The following is a 21,228-nucleotide window of genomic DNA, read 5'->3' on the forward strand; positions in this document are numbered from 1 at the left end:
CATCCATGAAAAAGCCATGTCAGTGCAGTGTTCCCTATCAACTAATTCTGGGCAGTTAAAAATGTATAATCCTGTTCGTTGGCGCCGAAGAATTGGTGAAGGGAGCTCAGGCAAAGATTTCAACTGCTTGCAATGTTGTAACTTTAAACAGACCAGTTTGGAAAGCTTCTTGAGGTTGGGCAGTGTAGCAAAATTGTTACCACTTAAATCTAGCCTTTCTAAGCAACTCATAATTCCAATGGCATCAGGGATTTCAACTAAATTACAGAAACTTAGATCAAGTTCACGCATCCATGGAAATATTGGGGAGGAAGGCATTGAGCAACTAACTGATTTTTGATGTTGTCTGGAGTAGGAAGATGTTGATTGGAAATGAATAGGAGCTCCATCTATATCAATCTTCTTCAATTGCTCTGCATCCCTTAGTTCATATAATAACTCGGTGTTGTACAGTTTTGAACAGCCAGAGAGATACAGCCATACAAGAGAATTGAGGCCTAGTATGCTATTGGGTAAGCTTACTAGATTTTTGCAGTTGTTCAAATTCAATCTTATGAGCTTTTTTAGAAGACCGATGGATGGATCAATGCGTCTGAGTTTTTGACATCCTTCGAGATCTAAATTTTCAAGAATTAGGTCATCTCCAAACTGTGGCAACTTGATAAGACTTTTGCAATTTCTCAAATTCAGATAAAAAAGCTTTCGTGAAAGAACAACGGACAGACCGATCTCTTCGAGTTGTATACATCCTTCGAGATTAAAACTCTCAAGATATAGGGCATCTCCAATATATGGCATTTTTATTAGATTTTTGGAGCCAGAGAGATCCAAACGCCTCAAATTGGGTAGAGGCTACAATGCAAGGCCAATAGTAGGAAACAAAATTAATAATGACATTCAGCCTTTCTTTTGTTTCTTTAATTAAATTGAGAAAAAGGAATTATCATAAGAAAGTTTGCCTTTTAATTTGTTTATTTAAATAAATACAATATAGAAAAAAATGATAATTGATACTACCTTTGTGCATTCCCAAAGTTGTTTGATGTTGCTGTCACTTAGTATCAACTCAACAAGTTTGTCCGGCTCAAAACTTGGTGGCAAACACTCAAAAGGATACTTTTTCCAACTAAGATATCCTAATTCATTGGAAAGCTTAGTAAGTGTTCCTGAAAAATTGATTTCGGAGTTCAAATATTCAAGTTTGAGAAGCTTAAGGCAACTCATTGTTGATAGAGCATCGACTCTCATTGTTCGAATTATTCCAAGAATGTCAGATTTTTCTGTAAGAACTATGGCCTCAACATTTTCTGCTGCCTTGAACATTGCAAAGAGGAAAGAAAAAGTTAGATCTTTGAAAGTATTTACAAATTCTAGAATAATACGAGGACTTTATATTTATAAATTATTCTACCTTATTATTTGACATAACTTTGTGGAAATCTTTAACATCCCACAATCTGCTCCACTTCCATGGCTTCCTAGGTGATTTTTCTCTAACAATACACTTGCCCAAATCGCACAACAAGTCATGCATTTGAATCTCCCCAAAAATAAAATTCATGGTTATAAGTGATTTATCAATGAGAACTTGTAGGCCATACTCGGGATTAAATTCACGAAAATCTAGAACTTCCTTCAAATATTCCCCCCATAGCATATTTTTGCTTAAGAAACATGCAATATCTAGAAATATTTCCTTGTGTGTATCCTCTAATTGATCAAAACTTATTCGCAACACATCCATAATACTTTTACTTTTATTTTCTCTTAACGAAATCAATGCACTCCTCCAATGAGAGACATGTTTATCAAACAAAGATGAGCCCAGTATTTCAATTGCTAAGGGATGACCTTTACAATGTGATAGTACATCGGAAGTCAACTTTTCAAAATCACTCATAATATAATTATTTTTGAATGCTTTTTTGCAAAACAATCGAAGAGCATCATTGTTATTCAATGGCTTCACTTGGTAAATAAGATCTACTCCATATGCCTTCTATATTTGTTTATCTCTAGAAATTATAATGACCATGCTTCCTCTACCAAGGCATTTGCATAACAGATCAACTCTACCCCCAGTAAACATATCTAGTTGTTTATCTTGATCAACATTGTCAAGAACTATAAGTGCCTTTGCATTGGATAGCCTCTTCCATGCCAGAAGTGTTCCATCAGATACATTCCAAATCTCTAGATTTCTTTCATTTAAAGATTGAGAAAGTAATTGCTTTTGTACACCTAATATACCATCACGTTGATAAAGTTTGCTTACATCATGAATATAACAACGAGAATTAAATTGATGAGAGATTCTTTCATATAAAGCTCGACCAAGAGTAGATTTTCCTATTCCACCCATGCCAGTAATTCCAACAACTCGAACATCATTAACCGGCCCCAGACATATTAGCTTTGATAATTTAGCAAAATGAGATTCCATCCCAACTAGATTATCATATGGAAGAATAGAAAATTTGCAACCCACGATATTTTTTATCTGCTGAACAATTTCTTCAATCACTGCATGTTGTTGCCTAAAAGTTTAGAGAAAACAAAGAATGGAAAATCATCACCTAAGGAAACCAAAACCGAGCGTACATGCATAGAAGAAGATAATAACATATATAGTACTTTTTTCATTTTTAAAATATTATTTGTATTAAACATGCAGTTAGTAAGTAATACATTCAAGATAACAGCATTAGTAAGAAATGATAAAAATATATTGTATATGCACGTAACAAACTAACAGAAGATTACTTACTTATTTCTGATATCCCAACCACAGAGACCGGCTACTTGTTCCAGAACTTTTCTCCATGTTGTAATTTCCTTCTCTTGGAACTTGGAACTTTGTTGGTGTTGGGAAAAGGCTTTCTGATAGTCTCCACTCTGTTTTCGCACTTGTGATGGATCAACATCATAAAAAATGGGCAGAAGAGGTCTGCGTGATGTTTGAATGCAATTCCAGATATGTGCTAGTTCACGCAGGCACCAAGTTGAGGAAGCATAGTCCTTGGAAAAGACAACAACGAAAACGTGAGACCCTTCAATGGCTCGTATTAGCTCTGGTGCTATGGATTCGCCTTTCCTGATATCTTTATCATCTTTGAAGGCCTCGATGCCTTGTTTTTTCAGAGCTTCAAAAAGAAAAGCGGTGAAGCTGTTGCGTGTGTCTTCACCGCGGAAGCTCACAAACACGTCATACTGAAACGAAGAAGAAGAAGAAGAGGTGCATTGGATGATGGCATTAGAAGTAGAAGCCATTTCAATTGCAAAACTGTGAAGGAAGAAGAACAAGTGTTTGTGGATAGAAATAATGTATCAAGAAATATAAATACGCAGAGTTCAGAAATTTCTTGGCAGGTCACAAGTGTTTGGGGGCATTCATGTGAAAGTGTCAGCTAATAATCGAATGTCAGCTAGTGTACCCACTTGCTATTGAATGGAAAACGAATGTCAGCTAGTGTTGAATTCAGACTTCGTTGATGTTGCTGCTTCATCATTTCGTCGATGCTTCCTATCAAACTATTTTTTTTTATATACTTTTTCTAATTGTTACCTTCTCAAAATATCTGGTTATTGAGTTTGTTACTTAAATTTAGGTTTTTTGTTCTTAAGGCATGAAATATTGAAATGTGTTATTAAAGGAATGCTGTTAAAAGGATTATCAAAGATTTTTTTTAAGAGGAGGATTATTAAGATTATTTATTATTAAATAAAAATTTTAATTGTGTATAACCTGTTAATGTAATTTTGTAAAAGATATTATTTATTAAATAATTATTTAATATAAATTCAATATTTAAATAATTACAAAATAAGAAAAATATTTAGTGTGTGTTTAGTTTTAGTTGAAACATTATTCATGAGTTTAAAATTGATTTTGAATATATTCTTAGATTGGTTGGTTTAACATTAGAGAATAATTTAAAATTGATTTTAAGTTTAGAATTAATTTTGTGTTAAAGTAATTTTTGGTAGTTTTTGAGATAGATTCAAAATTTTGCCGCAAGTGTTACTCTAACTTGATTTTTTAATAAAAGTATCAAAACATAAATTCAAAATCAATTTTAACTAAAATAAATTATATTTAAGATCAATTTTATCCATAATCATTCAAACATACACATTTAGTCCCCCTTCACTGAATTTCTTCTGGATTGGTCCCTCATCATAGATAACAACAAAAATATCATGTAGGAAACTCCTTTGATGTGTTCTTCCTTCATTTTAATGGGATAAAGTTGGTCACACAGGCAACTTAGTAATGTGTAACTTGACGCACATGACAGTTAATGTGAGAAGGGAATGTTTAGTAGGGGTGAAAAATAAAATTGGTGAAAATTAACAGAAGAATCATTTTGTGGTGAGTTTTATAAGTTTAAAAAAAAATATACAGAGAATTCAAAGATTAAATGGCTAGTCAATAGGAATTTCACGGATAAAGTAATTATTAGTACTAATAATGTAATTAGTAGTAGTATGCATTATCAATTAAGTAATATAATAGTAGTGTTAGCACATTTTACCAATAAAAAAAGGTAACAGTAGTTAAAATCACATAAGTAATATAATAAACAAACAAGTTATAGACTCATACACGGCATGAGTGCAGTAAAATTGTATAAATATAATATAATTTTAGACACTCTAATTAAGAGATATTAGTCTCTATACTGAAATCATTCAACAATTCCTCAAATATTAATAAAAAAAAGGAAATGTTAATTTTAATCACCCTCAAATGGATTTTGATATGCACTTGAGAGAAACATAGTAAATTAGTAATTGTGAATTACCCAAACATAATACATATTTATTACCCAAAATTAAGAAGCTAATGAAAAGCATAATTTCTTATTTGATTACCCAAAATTATATAATATTTTTTTTAAAATTAATAAAGATATTGATTGACATGATGTTTTTTATTTGTCTAAATCATATGTTAAGGGGGAATAATTTTATAACAGTTAGATGCACACGTTTGATAATTTATGTTTTTATTTAAATATCCCTAAGGTAGAGTTTTTTTTACATAAATAAAGATATACAGAGATTTGTTTCTTTTAAATGTTAGGAAAAAAATACTATTTTTCTTACCTTTTCAACTATAAGCATTAATAAATAAAAAATGAAACAAAGGTTAAGGTCTTGTTATCCATAAACATTTATTTTCTCAGTTTTTGAGTAATTAGATGGAATGACTTCCATAAAATTAATTAAAGTACACGAGTTAATTTTAACATACTAAAAAATTCAATTCATTTTTATTCTTCTTTTTCATAAAGTGTATATAGAGAAATTTACGGGCATATAAGAAAAGAGTTGTTTTAGAAGAAGAGGACCCAACTTGTAAATTCAACCTATAAATAAGGCTTGCGCTTCCCGCCATTTCAATCATCAACTTCTAACTGTTCATTTCATTTAGCCAAAAGAAAGAATACCAACATAGCAAGAGAACAAAGAGAAGAAGCAAAGAGACCTTCTACGATCATCAATGCCTGCCAAAGTTTATATTGTGTATGCAGTATGCTCACATTTTAACCTTTGTTGTCTTCTTTAATTGATTCTTTATATATGTGTGCACTCGTGTGTTATAATTATAGCTTGTTAATCATTACCTGACATGCATGATGCATGCTTCTCGGTATGGAATTTCGTTCATTGGGTTTCTTTTATTTCTTCAATGGGTTCTTAAATTTGAAATCTTTTAGATTTCAATGTTCTTTGAAGATCTTGGTGTCTAACTTTGAAAGATATGATGCATTCTTGCTCTGCTTCTGTTTTTCCCTCTGTTCTGTAACGATACAATGGTTTGTTTGATCATTGGGGATGTTGAGAGATTTTCCATAGGAGCCATGAATGCTTAAAGTCTTGTGCTTTTCTATTTTCCCAATTTGTAAGAAAACTTGATTGTGTTCCTGATTCATTGACTTTCTGAATCATTGAACATCTTCTTTGGTATTCCATCATTGCCATTTTCTATAATGAAAGCACATTTCAAAATTGTTACTCAATTAGAAAATAGGTTTTCAGAGCTTGACAAGTTGTAAGCTGTGTGCAGATAATATCCATCTACAATGATTTGCAAATATATCAATCAACTAGTTCTTATTTGATATTTAACTTTCCTTTTGTTTTTATTCTTTTACTGATAAACTATAACCTTGGTGTTTGCAGTATCTACCTTTTCATAATGTGATTTTCATTTCCTCTTTCTGTTGTATTGTCCCCAATAATATTGCTCAATTTCCCTTTTCATTTTCATCTTGTACTGAATTATTGACGATGTTTCAATCAGCTTCATTTACAGAAAGAATTTTTATTTTTTTTGCAGGTATTACTCAATGTATGGTCATGTGGAAACACTAGCTAGGGAAATATTGCGCGGGGCTAATTCTGTAGAGGGTGTTGAGGCCAAACTGTGGCAGGTGTGTATATTTGTTACATTTATCACAATTCCTAATTCAATGCATTCTATTTAGTTATAGCATAAAATTGCAAATAGTAACCAACTAAAAGTCCAGTGCTAAACCTTATTCCTCTGTTCCTCTATGGAGCAGATAAATTTCATGAAATTAATCTGCATGTATTGCCCCAGTTGCAGTGGCTCCACTTTAGGTTGATAAATAGTTTTAAACTTAATATCATTGTTGCTGCCATCTGATCTGAATGTCACAAAGTTAGATTCAAACTTTCTGTTAGCTTGGTTCCTTCACTATAACCATATTTTACAATGGCCATCTGACAGGAGAATTCAATGGCCTTAAGCCCTTGACTGATCTAATAATTTCATGTCCCAAGTTTTGCTATATGTTTTAGCACATAATTCATTTAGGGAAAAATCAATTTTTCCTGCCTTAACGCTTGATGTAACAAAACTTGTGACTGTAATTAATTTGGACACACATTTCAATCATGTTCAATGATTCAAAATCAACTCTATCAAATTTTAAACAAAGTCATCTAGTCTCTATGAATCATAGTATGAATAAGACTTCCCAAATTTGCTCTTGCTAAATTCTAGAAGGGGATGCAAAAACCTGTTTCACATTCTCCTTTTCAAGAAGGCAAGTAAACATTTGCTCTTGCTAAATGCTGACTATATTGAACATTTCAATCTATGAGCAGATACCTGAGACACTGCCACCTGAGGAGCTTGTTAGGCTGCGAGCACCACCAAAGAGTGATGTACCAATCATTAACCCTTTTAAACTGCCCGTGGCAGATGGTTTTGTCTTTGGTTTTCCAACAAGATTGGGAATGATGGCTGCTCAGTTCAAGGCTTTCCTGGATTCAACTCAATATCTATGGAAAGCGCAAATGCTTGCGTGCAAGCCTGCTGGAATCTTCTATAGCACCAGTTGCCAAGGTGTTGGACAAGAGACTGCACCGTAAGACCCTCTCTAATCTCAATGTAGTTTCTTAATCAATTCCTATGATATGATTGATGACTGAAATATTGTTGTTAGAAATTTAAGGGAATTCCTCTTGAGCATAGGAAGCCTCTTCTTTTCTAATAATGTGATGTCATACATGACTTGAGGAACAAAACATTCTATAATAAGTTCACATACCTTAATGAAGAGAATGAATTTTGAACTTTTCTTATTTCTATTTGGAGTCATTAAAACAGAAACAAGATTTTTGTATCTATAACTTCAGAAATGTCAACAATTCCAAGAAATTCAGTCCTTTAAGAACACTTCAAAGTGGTTAATTCTTTGGATAAGTTCTAATGTATGTTATTAATGACATATGTAGACTCACATATTGAACAACAATATCTTACCATTATGCACTAATGAGATTAGAAAATTCTGGAATCTATGACAGGTTTACTGCTATCACTCAGCTGGTTCATCATGGAATGATATTTGTTCCAATAGGATACACATTCGGTCCTGGCATGTTCGAGATGAAGGAGCCGAAAGGTGGAAGTCCTTATGGTGCAGGAACTTACACTGGTGATGGCTCTAGGCAGCCAACTGAGCTTGAGTTGCAGCAAGCATTCCACCAAGGGAATCATATCGCCACCATCATAAAGAAGTTCAAGGAAGATGCTCACCCAATTTTTACTCTACACAATAGAGGATATTGATTTGTGTTCTCTGTGCCTGAAATTTTCTATTTTCAGAAGAAAATTCTATGTGATGAGTTCTATTTTTGTGTTATAGATACACTGTTTAGCGATACTTGCTAATGAGAAGTTTGTTTGTCTTTTCCTTTTGGTTTTAGGCTTAGAAGACACTTGTTCCCTTTTTATGTAATCCCCTCATGAATGTTAGTGCCAACAAACAAGCACATATACATTGAGACATAACAAAAATTGCTTAGTTTGAGGAAATTAAACTAGACTACAATATGCTCTGTGTATGCAGGAAGCCACTTCATTTGTCCTAGCAATTGAAAATATACTATGCTAATAATTGGGATATGTATCATTTCAGGTCTAGTGATATAGATTATTGGTTATGTATATACTATTCAAACGTTCCCTAAAGCAAGTTCACTCAATGTGTCAAATGGAACAAGCAAAGCTAGTTTTATATGAAAAGAGCAAACCTACCTTACCATGCAGCATAAATTTTCATGTCCTTCATTATACAAGTTAGAATATTACATAACTTTTAAACTCGATATTGATTCTAAGAGATAGTTTAATCCTTAAATCTGGGCTAAATCGTGTCTTGATCTTTCAATTTTTTTTTTTTTAAATCTTATTTTCTGAAATTTTAAAAAATATATTTTGTTACAAAAAAGTATATTTGAGGGATAAAACTATTTTTTTTCAAAATCACTTTTAGTCCCTTGGAACTAAATTTGAGGACTAAAACTGATTTTTTTTTTCAAATTTGTGGGACTAAAATGATTTTTTAAAACATGGGAACCAAAATATTTAATTCAATAAAAGTTATAAAAAAATAAAATATATTATTTTATAATATAAGGAAATGATTATACCTAAATAAAATTTAATTGTTGATCGAATCATATGACATTATCTTATTGACGTGAAGATTTTTTATAGCTCGTTAATTTAGCACATAATTTTACGATTTCTGTATAATTTTTTTATAACTTTAAAGTCATAACTTAATTATATATTTTTACTTTTAAGATTTTTTAACTTTAAAGTCGTACATTATTTTTTTCACGCTTTTTTATTTTATTTGGTTTTCAATTTTTTAAAAATTGAAAAAAAAATTAATTATTAAATAAATAATTTTAGTTTTACTTATTATTATTTTTATGTAATAAATTGTATATTTTTTAAGATTTTATTTAAAGAAATGAAAATAGAATAAAAAAAACCAAAGCATGAAAAAAAATTACAACTTTATAGTTGTAATCTAAAAAAAACTTTTCCCACTTCAAAGTTGTAAAAGAAAAAAAAAGTTAAGTTACTATTTCAAAATTATAAAAAAAAAAAAGTTAAATTACTATTTTGAAATGATAAAAAAAAGTTAAATTACTATTTCAAAATCGTAAAAAAAAGTTACGTTAAAGTCATAAAATTAGGTACGAATTTAGTTTAAAAAAAAATTAAAATTGTAACATGTGTTACCACTTTAAATTTAAGAGTCATAACACCTATTTAAGAGTCGTAATACTTGTTATCATTTATCTCTTTTTAAAAATAATTTAAAAATTGCCCTTATTTAAAAAAAAAAAACCTTAAAAAAATACCCACTCAGGAAAAAAAAAAGCCCAAGTTTTTTTACTTTTTTTAATTTTAAAAGAATTAAAACAGAATTTTGGGAAGCAAAAGCATACATGCTCGGAGTCTTTTTTGTTTCTTTTTCTTAATTCGAGAATGCAAAAAGTGGAGCAACCCAGATGGTGAAATGCCAATAATAAGAAATGGGAATACTCACAGTTGCAGCCCAAATTACTCAACAATATCTATAGAGAGAGGAATAAATGTGGAAAAGAAGGTAAATGTTGAAAAACAACAAGCATAGAGTGGGATACGGTGCAATTTCTAGAAAGATAACCTACATGTTTTTCTTAGGGACAGGTGTCTTCAAACATACATCTAAACATCTTGGTTAATATAAAAATCATGTTTGACTCATATTAAATGCAAAATGCTCTTTGGTGGAGAAGCATTTGAGACCTTGCTTGATATGGAGTTTGTGCAGTGGTTACAAATTATAATTTGTCGAAAAAATACTTTCGTTCTAATGCCAAGAATTAAAATAGGAAATGTAAATTTATTTTTATTTGGAATAATAAAAAATTGATAAAATTAAAATAATATTATTGTTTCTTACTTTAGTATTTGACATAAGAATAAATCATATTTCTTTAAATATTAAAAAAAAACATTCATTTTCAATTTCACTGACCACTCTTTGGTTTTTTGTTATTAAGATATAGATGATATTTATTACCAATCAAAATATTTTCAGTAAACCCAATGAATCGGATAAAAATTTAACCTAAAAATATTTGTTGTAATTTCGGATAAGGTGAGGAGATTTGACTGTTGGGAAAGATAATTCAAGGATTATCTTACTTTTCCCACAAGTCACGCGCTCGCTTAAGATCTTACTTTTAAATTGTTTTGCATATTTAATTTTTTTTAATTTAATGTTATATGATAAATTCATCTAATAGAAATATGTAAATAAATTAAAGTGACTTGTTTAAAATTTAAAAAACAAAATTAAAATAAAAAAATAAAATAAAACAAAAGACTAAAAATATATTTTAATCTAATCATAATATACTTAAAATAAAAAAGGTATAAGTGATAATTAATATTAACTAATCATATAAAAATATATTAGTTGTAAAAAAAATACTTAAAAGATTAATACTTTTGTATAATTATTTCAATTAATTTGTCACTATAGAGTTGTAATGATATTGTTATATGATATTTTTTTATAATATTATGCCATAATGAGAAAAAAGAGTGACATTTTTTTATAAGCCAATAGAATCTCCTTTGCTTATTTCATGATAGAAATATTACTTTCCGCTTTTAAGAAATACACTAACATATGGAGACCTAAGATTTAGTATTAGAATAGATTAATACCCAAAACAAAGAGTAAAAAAAACAAAAAAAAAATTGAATAAAAAAAAAATCACATTGTAAAAAGGCCGTGGCACAATCAGAAAAATGATTCTACCCCTCTACGCATGATCTCCATATGTGTGTGCCTATAATTCATTCTCAATCAAATGGCCTATAGACGTCAGTGTATGTAATTTGAATTTTTAGCCAATGAACAGAGAATAACTTCTGCTAGAGGACAACCCCTTCCCGCAAAAAGTATTTGTAAAAGTTTATAAAACAGATATCATAAAATTCAACACCAGTATTAAATGCAACAGAAGCATCTCACGGTAAGTATGCTAGAGGATTCGCCAACCAGTTATAAAAAGAGTGGCCTTGTTAATATATGATCCTTAAGACCTTAAGTCCTTAACCATAAAAAAAAAAAACATAATTCTCTAGATCCAAGGTTCAAATAGCAAAGGGAACAAAAAGAACACCTGCCAGTTAATTCAAATATCAAAATACAACATTTGAGTATTTTAGGAAAATTAAAACATGAAAAGGAACTACCAATGGCATACCAAAAAGGAACGAAAACAAAAATTTCACATGGCCTGCATTATTTCAATTTGAAGATAAGCTTCAAGCATGTTTGCATGTAATTAATACATCACAAGTGACACTGTCAGATTAGCATTGGCTGACATTAAACAGTAGATGGAAATAAAGCGCCATTGGTACCACTTGAAACTAAACTGTCAAATTAGCATTAGCATTAATGAAAAGCTTTGATCCATACATTGAGTTTTGAATAGATAGCGGAAATTTTTCTAAAATTACATTGAAGTGGACAACTTTACTTTACTGTTGTTACAGTAATTGATACCAGCTGGATCCTGCTTTATCTTGGTAAATGTAGTGAAGAATAAGATGAAATTGGCAGAGGCCAAATGTTAGGGTTGCAGCGGTTAGAGAGTGAGAAGGAAGGTGAAAACGTGAACCAAGATGCGGACGAAAATATCCCTTATTCGAGAAAGGGAAGAAACTCCTGAACTTAATGGAATAAGCTTTTTCATATATGCCTCTTATTACAAGGTGAGAAGTATTTATAGCCAATCATTGGCATCATAACTACGCTGCTCAACAGAATGAGCTTAACCGTCTAACAGAAATGAGGCACGTGTATTCATACCCCAGTAACTTTGCAAGATAATAGTGTTGCTCCGGGGTCTGAATGATTTGTGTCATCAGTTCCCGGAGGCTTTTGTGATCGGTGAGGATAATAAACGGTTGTCCCAATAGATACTGCCTCCACTTGCGTACGACAGCGACGATAGCATGGAGCTCTCTGATGTAGGTGGAGGAATGGATGAGTTTAGGGCCAAGGCATTTGCTAAAATAGGCCAAGGGATGGCCCTTCTGTTGTAGCACGGCACTGATAGCCGTACCGGAGGCATCAGTCTCGAGAATGAAGGGTGCCAAAAAATCCGGGAGAGCGAGTACCGGAGTGGAGACCATTGCTGACTTGAGTGTATCAAAGGCGGTATGGGCCTCTGGGGACCACGAAAAAGCGTCTTTGCACAGCAAACTTGTTAGAGGGGCTGCAATGGATGCATAAGCCTTAACGAATTTCCGGTAAAAACCTGTGAGGCCTAAGAAGGATCGCAAGGCTTTCACTGATGTAGGGGGTGACCAATCTGTGACAGCCTGGATCTTAGACGGCTCCGGTGCCACTCCTTTGCCGGAAACGATATGACCTAGATATTCTATGCTCTCCTGTGCAAACAGACATTTAGAATGCTTGAGGTAGAATTTACCTTCGAGTAGTGCAGTGAAGATGGTCTCCAAGTGTTCGATGTGTGCCTGCAGTGAGTTGTTGTACACCAGTATATCATCAAAGAACACGGTGGCAAAACGGCGCAAGTAAGATTGCAAGAGTTGGTTCATAGCGGATTAGAACGTGGAGGGCGCATTACATAGCCCGAAGGGCATCACTAGATATTCAAAGTGACCATGATGGGTCTGAAACGCAGTTTTCTGGACGTCCTCTTCATGCATCAGAATTTGATGGAACCCCTGCCGGAGATCCAACTTGGAGAACCAGGAGGCATGGCCCAGCTCATCTAACAGCTCTTCAATGGTTGGGATGGGAAAACGGTCACGAATCGTGACTGAGTTAAGGGCGCGAAAGTCGACGCAGAGACGCCATGTCCCATCCTTCTTCTTCACAAGGAGTACCGGAGAAGAATAGGGACTGGTACTGGGGCGAATTAAACCAGCTGAAAGGAGGTCTGAAACCTGCTTCTCTATCTCACTCTTCTGGAAATGAGGATAGCGGTAGGGTCGGACATTTACCGGCACGGAGGAAGGGTTTAAAGGAATACGATGAACCACGGTACGTGGTGGCGGTAGTTGTGACGGAGGTTGGAAGAGATGGTTATATCGGAGGAGCAGGGATGCAATGGAAGGGATGGAGTATCGGGCCGTGGGTGGGTCGGGTATGTTATCGGGTACCAGACTTAAGTGAAAAAACGCTGAAGCTGAACCCGTGAGGATAAGGCGTCTGAGTTGGGCCGCAGAAGTTGGTTCTAGCCCAAGAGTAACGTCTGCCTTAAGCGAAATATCGTGGCCCAAGTGATTAAAGTTCATAATGAAGGTGGTGTAATTAGTAGTCACCGGCCCAAGCTTCTTTAACCAATCAATGCCCAGAACGGCGTCGGCACCACTGATCTGAAGGAGATGGAAGTTGACGGTGAAGGAGTGTCCCTGGATGGTTATCGGAACGGCAGGACAGGTCTGGTCACATGCCAAGGTTGAGCCGTTTCCGACTAGGACGTGAAGAGGATGAGTGGCCTGAACTTGAAGTCGAAGGAAGTGCGCGATTCGGGGTTGGAGGAAATTGTGGGTGCTCCCACTATCGATGAGAAAGGTCAGTCGTGCGTGCTTGATCACGCCAAAGATACGAAAGGTTTCTGAGGATGGTAACCCGGAGAGCGCGTGTAAACTAATATGAGAACAACTGGGATCCGGCAAGAGTTCCGGTGGATCAGGAATAACAGTGACTGGTTCTTCCTCGAGTCCGAGCTCAACAGCTGCCGGCGATGGTTGTTCATCAACTATGAGCAGCATTATTCGGCCTTTGCAACGATGATTTGCGTTCCATTTTTCGTCACAATTATAACATAGGCCCTTCTCCCGGTGAAATACCATTTTGTCCGGCGTACGACGCACGTAGGGAGGTTTTGGCTTGCTGGTGAGTTCGGTGCTTTGATTTGTGGATGATAATGGCGGGGTATAGTTACGGTGTGGTGGAGCTTCTCTTCTTGTAGTTTAGCTAGAGTCGTGGCCTGTAAGAGAGAAATAGGTTGTAGAGCAAGGACTTCTCGTCGAATATCAGGGTTTAAACCTGAGATGAAACAGCTCAGGAGGAATGGAGGAGGGAGGCCTATCACGCGATTCGCTAACCGTTCGAATTCGGTCAAATATTCATTTACAGTGCCTCTTTGCATTAACTTGAACAGTGCACCTTTTGGATCATCATAACACGTAGGTGCAAATCGGGATTCTAGAGCTTCGAGGAAGGCGTTCCATGATGTGATGAGACCATTGCTGTACATCCATTGGTACCAGCTTAAGGCGGCGTCGTCGAGATACAGAGAAGCCACGGTGATTCTATCTTCTTCCGGAGTGTTTTGATATTGGAAGAGTTGAGTGATCTTAAAGATCCACCCGAGCGGATCACGACCATCAAAGCGAGGTATATCAAGCTTAACGGCGTTACGCTGATGGTGCTGGTTAGCTGTAGCAGTGGTGGCGGCTTGGCCGGAGTCATGGAGGCGGAGGTGCTCCAGGATGGAATCGACCTTGCTAGATAGGTCGGCGTAACGTTCATTGATGGAGGCCTGGCTATTCGTAAGACGTGCGATGGCATCTTCGAGATGATAGGTGGTCGTCTTCCTAGTTCTGTGCTCGGCCATGGCAATGGCGGCGCCAGCAGGTCGGACCAATTGTTAGGGTTGCAGCGGTTAGAGAGTGAGAAGGAAGGTGAAAACGTGAACCAAGACGCGAACGAAAATATCCCTTATTCGAGAAAGGGAAGAAACTCCTGAACTTAATGGAATAAGCTTTTTCATATATGCCTCTTATTACAAGGTGAGAAGTATTTATAGCCAATCATTGGCATCATAACTACGCTGCTCAACAGAATGAGCTTAACCGTCTAACAGAAATGAGGCACGTGCGCTATTACCTAACTTCCACAAGGATTACTACACACGTGAGCTAACAAACTCTACACGTGAACTAATAGGGTAAACCTTCCACGTGGTAATCCTGCAAGTGTGAAGGTCTAGCCCTAGCTCGTGACGATCTCGCTGAACCTGACGGAATGGAGTTCGTCTGCAGTTGCAGTTCATCTTCCTTGTGGGCTTCCTCTTGGGCGATGCTAACACCAAACGAAACTCACACACAACACATTGTTCTTCTGTTTGTGTGAAGGAGAAACGGGAAGGGGGAGTAGATGGAGGGAGTGTCAATATGAAGCAGAATCGGATAAAGAAAGCAGAGGAGATTTTTGAATTGAAAATAGATAAGTAGTTCATTTTGGCAGGAGAGAGAGGTTAGTACGATATAGAATAATAAGGATTTTAAATTAAATAAATAATAAACAAAATTATTAGTGTGATTTAATGTATAATGTTTTGGATTTAGAGTATAGTTGGATATCATATTATTATGTTTAAGTGTGGTATTGAACATGTAATGAATTATTTATATTTTTATTTTATACTTTAATTATCTGAATTAACATGTATTTATTTAAGTGGGATTCATTTTAATATTTAAAAAATATTATGTGTAATATTATGTTAATTAAAAAATAATCCAATGATAATAATAATGACAAAAATTTTGACAAAAATAGTAATGTTAATATTTTTGTAATATTATGTTAATTAAAAAATATTATTAGTAATTAAAAATAGTAATCAACTGTAACTAAATTTTTTGATAATAATAATGACTCACATATTAGTAATGATATATGACTAATCAAAATTTTGTTATTATATATATCTAGTGATGAGTTTTTAATGACAAAAATTGTCATGATAAATCATCTTTTTGTACAATTAAAAATACATATTTTTTGTTCTCATAAAATTTAAATGTTATATTTTTGGTTCTGGACAAATTTTAATTGTACCCTATGTTAGCCTATTCAATGTCGAATCCAACCCATCAAAAATCTAGAAAAATATTTAAAAGAAAAACATTAGAATTAAAAATTCACAACAAATTTTTAAAAATGGACTAATCAGTTTGGTTTCCAACATCAAAAGGTTTTAGAGAATATAAATTTGTTATTACACTTATCAATTTAGCAAGTACACCACCTTCAGTTTTTTATATTTTATTATTAAACATATTTTTTTTATAAAAATAATAAAATTCCTATTTTTTTTATAATCTTCGTTACTTTTGAAACCTTTTTTTTCATCCTAATTTAACATAAAAAAATATTAATACTAAAGTAATGAAAAAATTACATAAATTTCTCCATAAAAAAATATTAATACTAAAGTAATGAACAAATTACTATCATATTTCAAAAGAAATCTTCCAAGATATTTGTGCTTGAGATGGAATTTTTCAATGAACGTTTCTCGATGAAGAAAGAATAGCCACATGTGATCTGATTTGTCTAAAACAAGTTCTAGATCTACATCTCCATAAAAATCCACTGGAATATCACCAGAATCAGGATATCTCCGATCTGGACCTGAAACCCCCATCGCTGAGATTGTTTCTTGAGGTACAGCGAATATTGCACAAAACGCAACGCCAATCCAATTATGGTCATGCATAACAGGAGGTGCGTCTAAGCTTACACAATTTCCCACATGCTGATTATTCAACCACCTTGGTATTTCACTTCCAGGACTAGCACTTCCAGATTTGTAATAAGAATGGAACAATCTCACCTGGTACAGCAGAGACATCTATATGTCATTTCCTGATTCCTATTCACAAAAAAGGACAGAGAAAGATATGACAGGAGCAAAGGAGGAACATGCAAACCTGAAACAATTGCATCATCCATGAAAAAGCCATGTCAATGCAGCGTTCCCTATCAACTAATTCTGGGCAGTTAAACATGTATAATCCTGCTCTTACTGCACCAGTTTGCAAGTCAATCCGTGAAGGGAGCTCAGGCAAGGATTTCAACTGCTAGCAATGTTGTAACTTTAAACAGACCAGTTTGGAAAGCTTCTAGAGGCTGGGAAGTGTAGCAAAATTGTTACCACTTAAAACAACCATATTAAATTGTTCATTTTGGATTACTGGGTTATTTCACACTGTCATTTATGAGTTGTAATTATATTTAATAAATTAATAAAAGATTCCAAACTTTTATCTTCATTATTTGTCTTATCTTGTACCTTTAAAAAAATTTATTCCTTCTAGTTTTAGTAGTCTATATTCTAATGTAATGTCGTTTTGTTTAAATATTTGGATTTCTTGTTTAAGATTCTTAATTTCATTTTGTAAATCCTTTATAGTAATTTGCTCACTTTGAGTTTTAAACCTAATGTATATCTCTTTCATATTTATGGGTTGAATTATTTCTTTTCAGCTTTCCTCATCCTTTTGAATTAAATTATTTAATTGGTGCAAAAACTCATTTTTTTAAAGGTGACTCTTCCATCTTATCTATTATATAAATTAGTGTAGATGTTTGATTTTTAGTTAACATGTTGACAGATTTACAATTTGTACAGTTACAGAGTAGGATATAAAAAGTAACATTCTTCGTGACTGTCTTGGTTACTTTGTCATCCTTTACTATACTATCCAACTCCAGCAATTTAAGAATTTTTATTTATTTATAAACCAAAAAAAAAAGGTTGTTGTACTTAGTAAATTTTAGTCCACGTACCTTTCTAAACTCAAATCAAAACTGTATTGGGCCTATAGTCAAGAAAAAATATAAAAAAATAAAAAAGCTTACATGTAAATAAGTGATACTTATAAACAAAGCCTCTTCAGCGGCAGCGATCCAATTTCCAATCATTGTAATTTATAAGGCTTCAGTTTCCCTCCATTTCATAATCTCCAATTAAACAGTTTATTTCATTTAGCTAAGAATTCTAACCAGAGAGAGAGAGGATCAACAATGGCTGTCAAAGTTTACATTGTGTATGCATTTATTAATCACTCATTGCTTTTTCTTTTATAGAAAATATTTTATTGCTATACTCTGTTAGCCTTCTCCAATATTTCTCTAATTTTCTTTCCCTCAATTTGTCTTTAGTGTTATTTCCTTCTATATTAAAAATGATTTTTTATTCGCTGGGTTTCTTTTACCCTTTCAACGGATTCTTAAATTTGAAGTCTTTCAAATTTTAAAATTCTTTCCACCTCCTTGGATTTCATGCATTTTTTTTAACTCTGTTCCTTTTATTCTTGTTTTAGATGTATTCACTTCTTGAATAGTTTTTTACATCTCCTAGTCAAAGCACAATTCGAAATTAAATTTCTTTTGCTTCATTTTCATTTTATTCGTACTTAGTACTATGATCATCCACTGGTAAATTGTGATCTCCAATTCCTATTTTATCTGTATTGTCCCCAAGAAAATAACATATTGCTTTCAGCTTTATTTAAAGAGCGAAAATTTAGCATTGCATTGACAGGTACCGCTCAATGCTTGGGCACGTGGAAAGACTAGCTCAAGAAACAAAGAGAGGAGCCGATTCTGTACAAGGGGTTGAGTCCCAACTATGGCAGGCATGTTAATTTCATTATCAATGCATCAGTGTTGCTAATCCTTATATATATATGCATTAATTCCCATTTTGTCACTTTCAAGTCCAATAACCCCTGTGCTTTTATTCTGTGTGATCTCTTTGACTAAGTTTATTTCCCAAATTTACTTAGCATATGAGCAGGTACCCAAGACACTAATCATCACCAGAAATGAGCTCCATGATGTACTAATCACCGGTTTATGGATTCAGTTTTCAAAACATTTCAGCAGGGAGAATGATGGGTGATGTCCTTTTTTTCTTCTTTGTTTTTTCCTAAAGAGTACAAATTCTTTAATCTATTGAAGCCCTCACCTTGTTAGAGGACATGAAAATCTGAAAGAGATGGATTCAATTTGTGTTAAGTGCACAGGACATGAATGAGTGAGTAATTTGACTTGATCAAAACAAGATTAATTGGTACATTATACTAATCTGCACTAAACAAGTAAAAAATCTTTGAAGACCATATGCATGTCCAAAATCATCCAAAGTCTTATTCAATGATGACCTTTTATTTATAGATAACAGAATAAATTATTAACACTTGTTTTATTTGATTGATTACATTAGTATTATTTTGTTCATATTATTAATTAAGAGTTATTAATTATTTTCATATTATAAAAATTTATAAACTAAAAAATATTTAATATATAAATCTTTTTAATTTTATTTTATATGTTTTTATTTTGAATAGTTTACATATTTTTGTTTCTATTTTACGAATTTATAATTAAATTTCAGAAATTAATAGATAAATTATTTCAATATTTTTTTAAATTGATTTTAATGTAAATACTATTTTTATTCAAATTATTTATGTAAAATTAAAAATACTTATATAAAAAAAAATTAATTTATAAATTGTTTATATCATCAATAATAACACTACATTAGTGGTAATTGATATTAAATTTTTAAAAAAAATTATAAATAATTTTATGTGTATTAATATTACATTCACGAGTAAGGAATAACAGAAATTAAGATAATATTATAAAATTTATTTAAAATATCATCTTGATTAATAAATAATATCACAAATCATACATATAAACTAATATTATATATAATCTTCAATCAAGTTTAAATTGAATAAAAGTAACAGGAATAGTGAATACAAATAATATTAATTTAACATAAAAATAAATAAACAATACTAATAAAGTAATACTGTAGTCTTATAAAAAAATATTAAGATAATATTAAGATAATACTCTAATGTAAAATGTAGAAAAATGATATTCGTATCAAATAAAGTCATGCTATATTTTAATACATTAATTTGTAAACTTATCCAAAAAGATTACATTAAAAATTTTAAAGTCACGAAAAATAAGATGGGACTTGATTAGTTACACGATTATTGATTATAAGAAATTCCCCCTGAGGCAAATACCATTAAACAAATAATTCTTCATAATTATATTCTGATTCTCTTTTTGAAGACAATGTGGATTAAAGCAGGAAAAATGAAAATGTTTATTAGACATTTGGTGAGATTGAATTTTAGCACCTCCAAGTTGCCCATGAAAAGTCAAGATAGTAGTACAATTTTTGCCACATGTGATTGTCTCATTTCTCCTGTGCTTGTTATTAAAGATATAAACAACTTCTAGCAAAATATTATCTAATTTTACCAAATTCTAATCACAGTGTAATGATAAAATTAGCTGATTGAACAGATAAACCAATATCCTGAGATCTTGTCGGTTCAATTTTTATTTAGTCTTCAAAACATTGCATAAGGAAGAGTATTGATTATGCATGTTATTTTTTCTAAAAATATATTTTAAAGTGACTAATTATAAAAATAAATAAATTTATGCATAGATAGTAATATTAAATTAGTGTAAACTTTTACATTTATTTTATTTAATAATTTTTCCTTTATATTAATTCAACATGTAAAATTAAATATTGTAAATAATTTAATTTTTCATTAATGTGAGAAGTTATTGATTTTATTAAAATATACCCACGCTTATTAATGAGTGTTACTAGTGATAGTCCCATTAACCTGACAAAAGTTAATGAGAAAGTCAATTTATATTCTTTCTTGCTCCAAATCACTAATTTTATTGACATGGTGACAACTTGATATTAAGAAGATAAGGTTTTATATATTATAAATAGATCCAATTTGTTCTAATCTTTTGCCAAAGTAAGGACCTCTAACACTTTTCTGTTATAATTAGAAAACAGTTATTAATTTTTTTAAAAATTATCAAAATTTAACATATAAATCTCTTTAATTTTATTTTATATCACTTTATATGTTTTCATTTTAAATAGTTTATAAATTTTATTTACATTTTACTAATTTATAATTAAATTTCATAAACTAATATCTAAATATTTTAAATATTTTTTGAAATTGATTTAAATGTACAG

The 21,228-nt window shown here is 32.2% G+C and overlaps 2 protein-coding genes across 2 annotated transcripts; one reads left to right on the plus strand and one right to left on the minus strand.

Moving 5' to 3' along the window:
* Positions 1-2,763: 2,763 nt before the first annotated feature.
* Positions 2,764-5,674, minus strand: LOC100526844 (TIR-NBS-LRR type disease resistance protein). Its single transcript, NM_001251775.1, has 2 exons — positions 5,631-5,674; positions 2,764-3,283 (listed from the first exon to the last, which is right to left on the minus strand). The coding sequence occupies exons 1-2, from the start codon at positions 5,672-5,674 to the stop codon at positions 2,764-2,766; spliced, it is 564 nt and encodes a 187-aa protein (NP_001238704.1).
* Positions 5,507-8,356, plus strand: LOC102662143 (NAD(P)H dehydrogenase (quinone) FQR1). The gene is made up of 4 exons (XM_006582154.4): positions 5,507-5,529; positions 6,347-6,440; positions 7,141-7,403; positions 7,846-8,356. Exons 1-4 carry the CDS (start codon positions 5,507-5,509, stop codon positions 8,108-8,110), a joined length of 645 nt encoding a protein of 214 aa, XP_006582217.1. The 3' UTR covers positions 8,111-8,356.
* Positions 8,357-21,228: the final 12,872 nt, after the last annotated feature.

The sequence above is a fragment of the Glycine max genome, chromosome 6 (assembly GCF_000004515.6).
Source record: "Glycine max cultivar Williams 82 chromosome 6, Glycine_max_v4.0, whole genome shotgun sequence".
Classification (NCBI taxonomy): domain Eukaryota; kingdom Viridiplantae; phylum Streptophyta; class Magnoliopsida; order Fabales; family Fabaceae; genus Glycine; species Glycine max.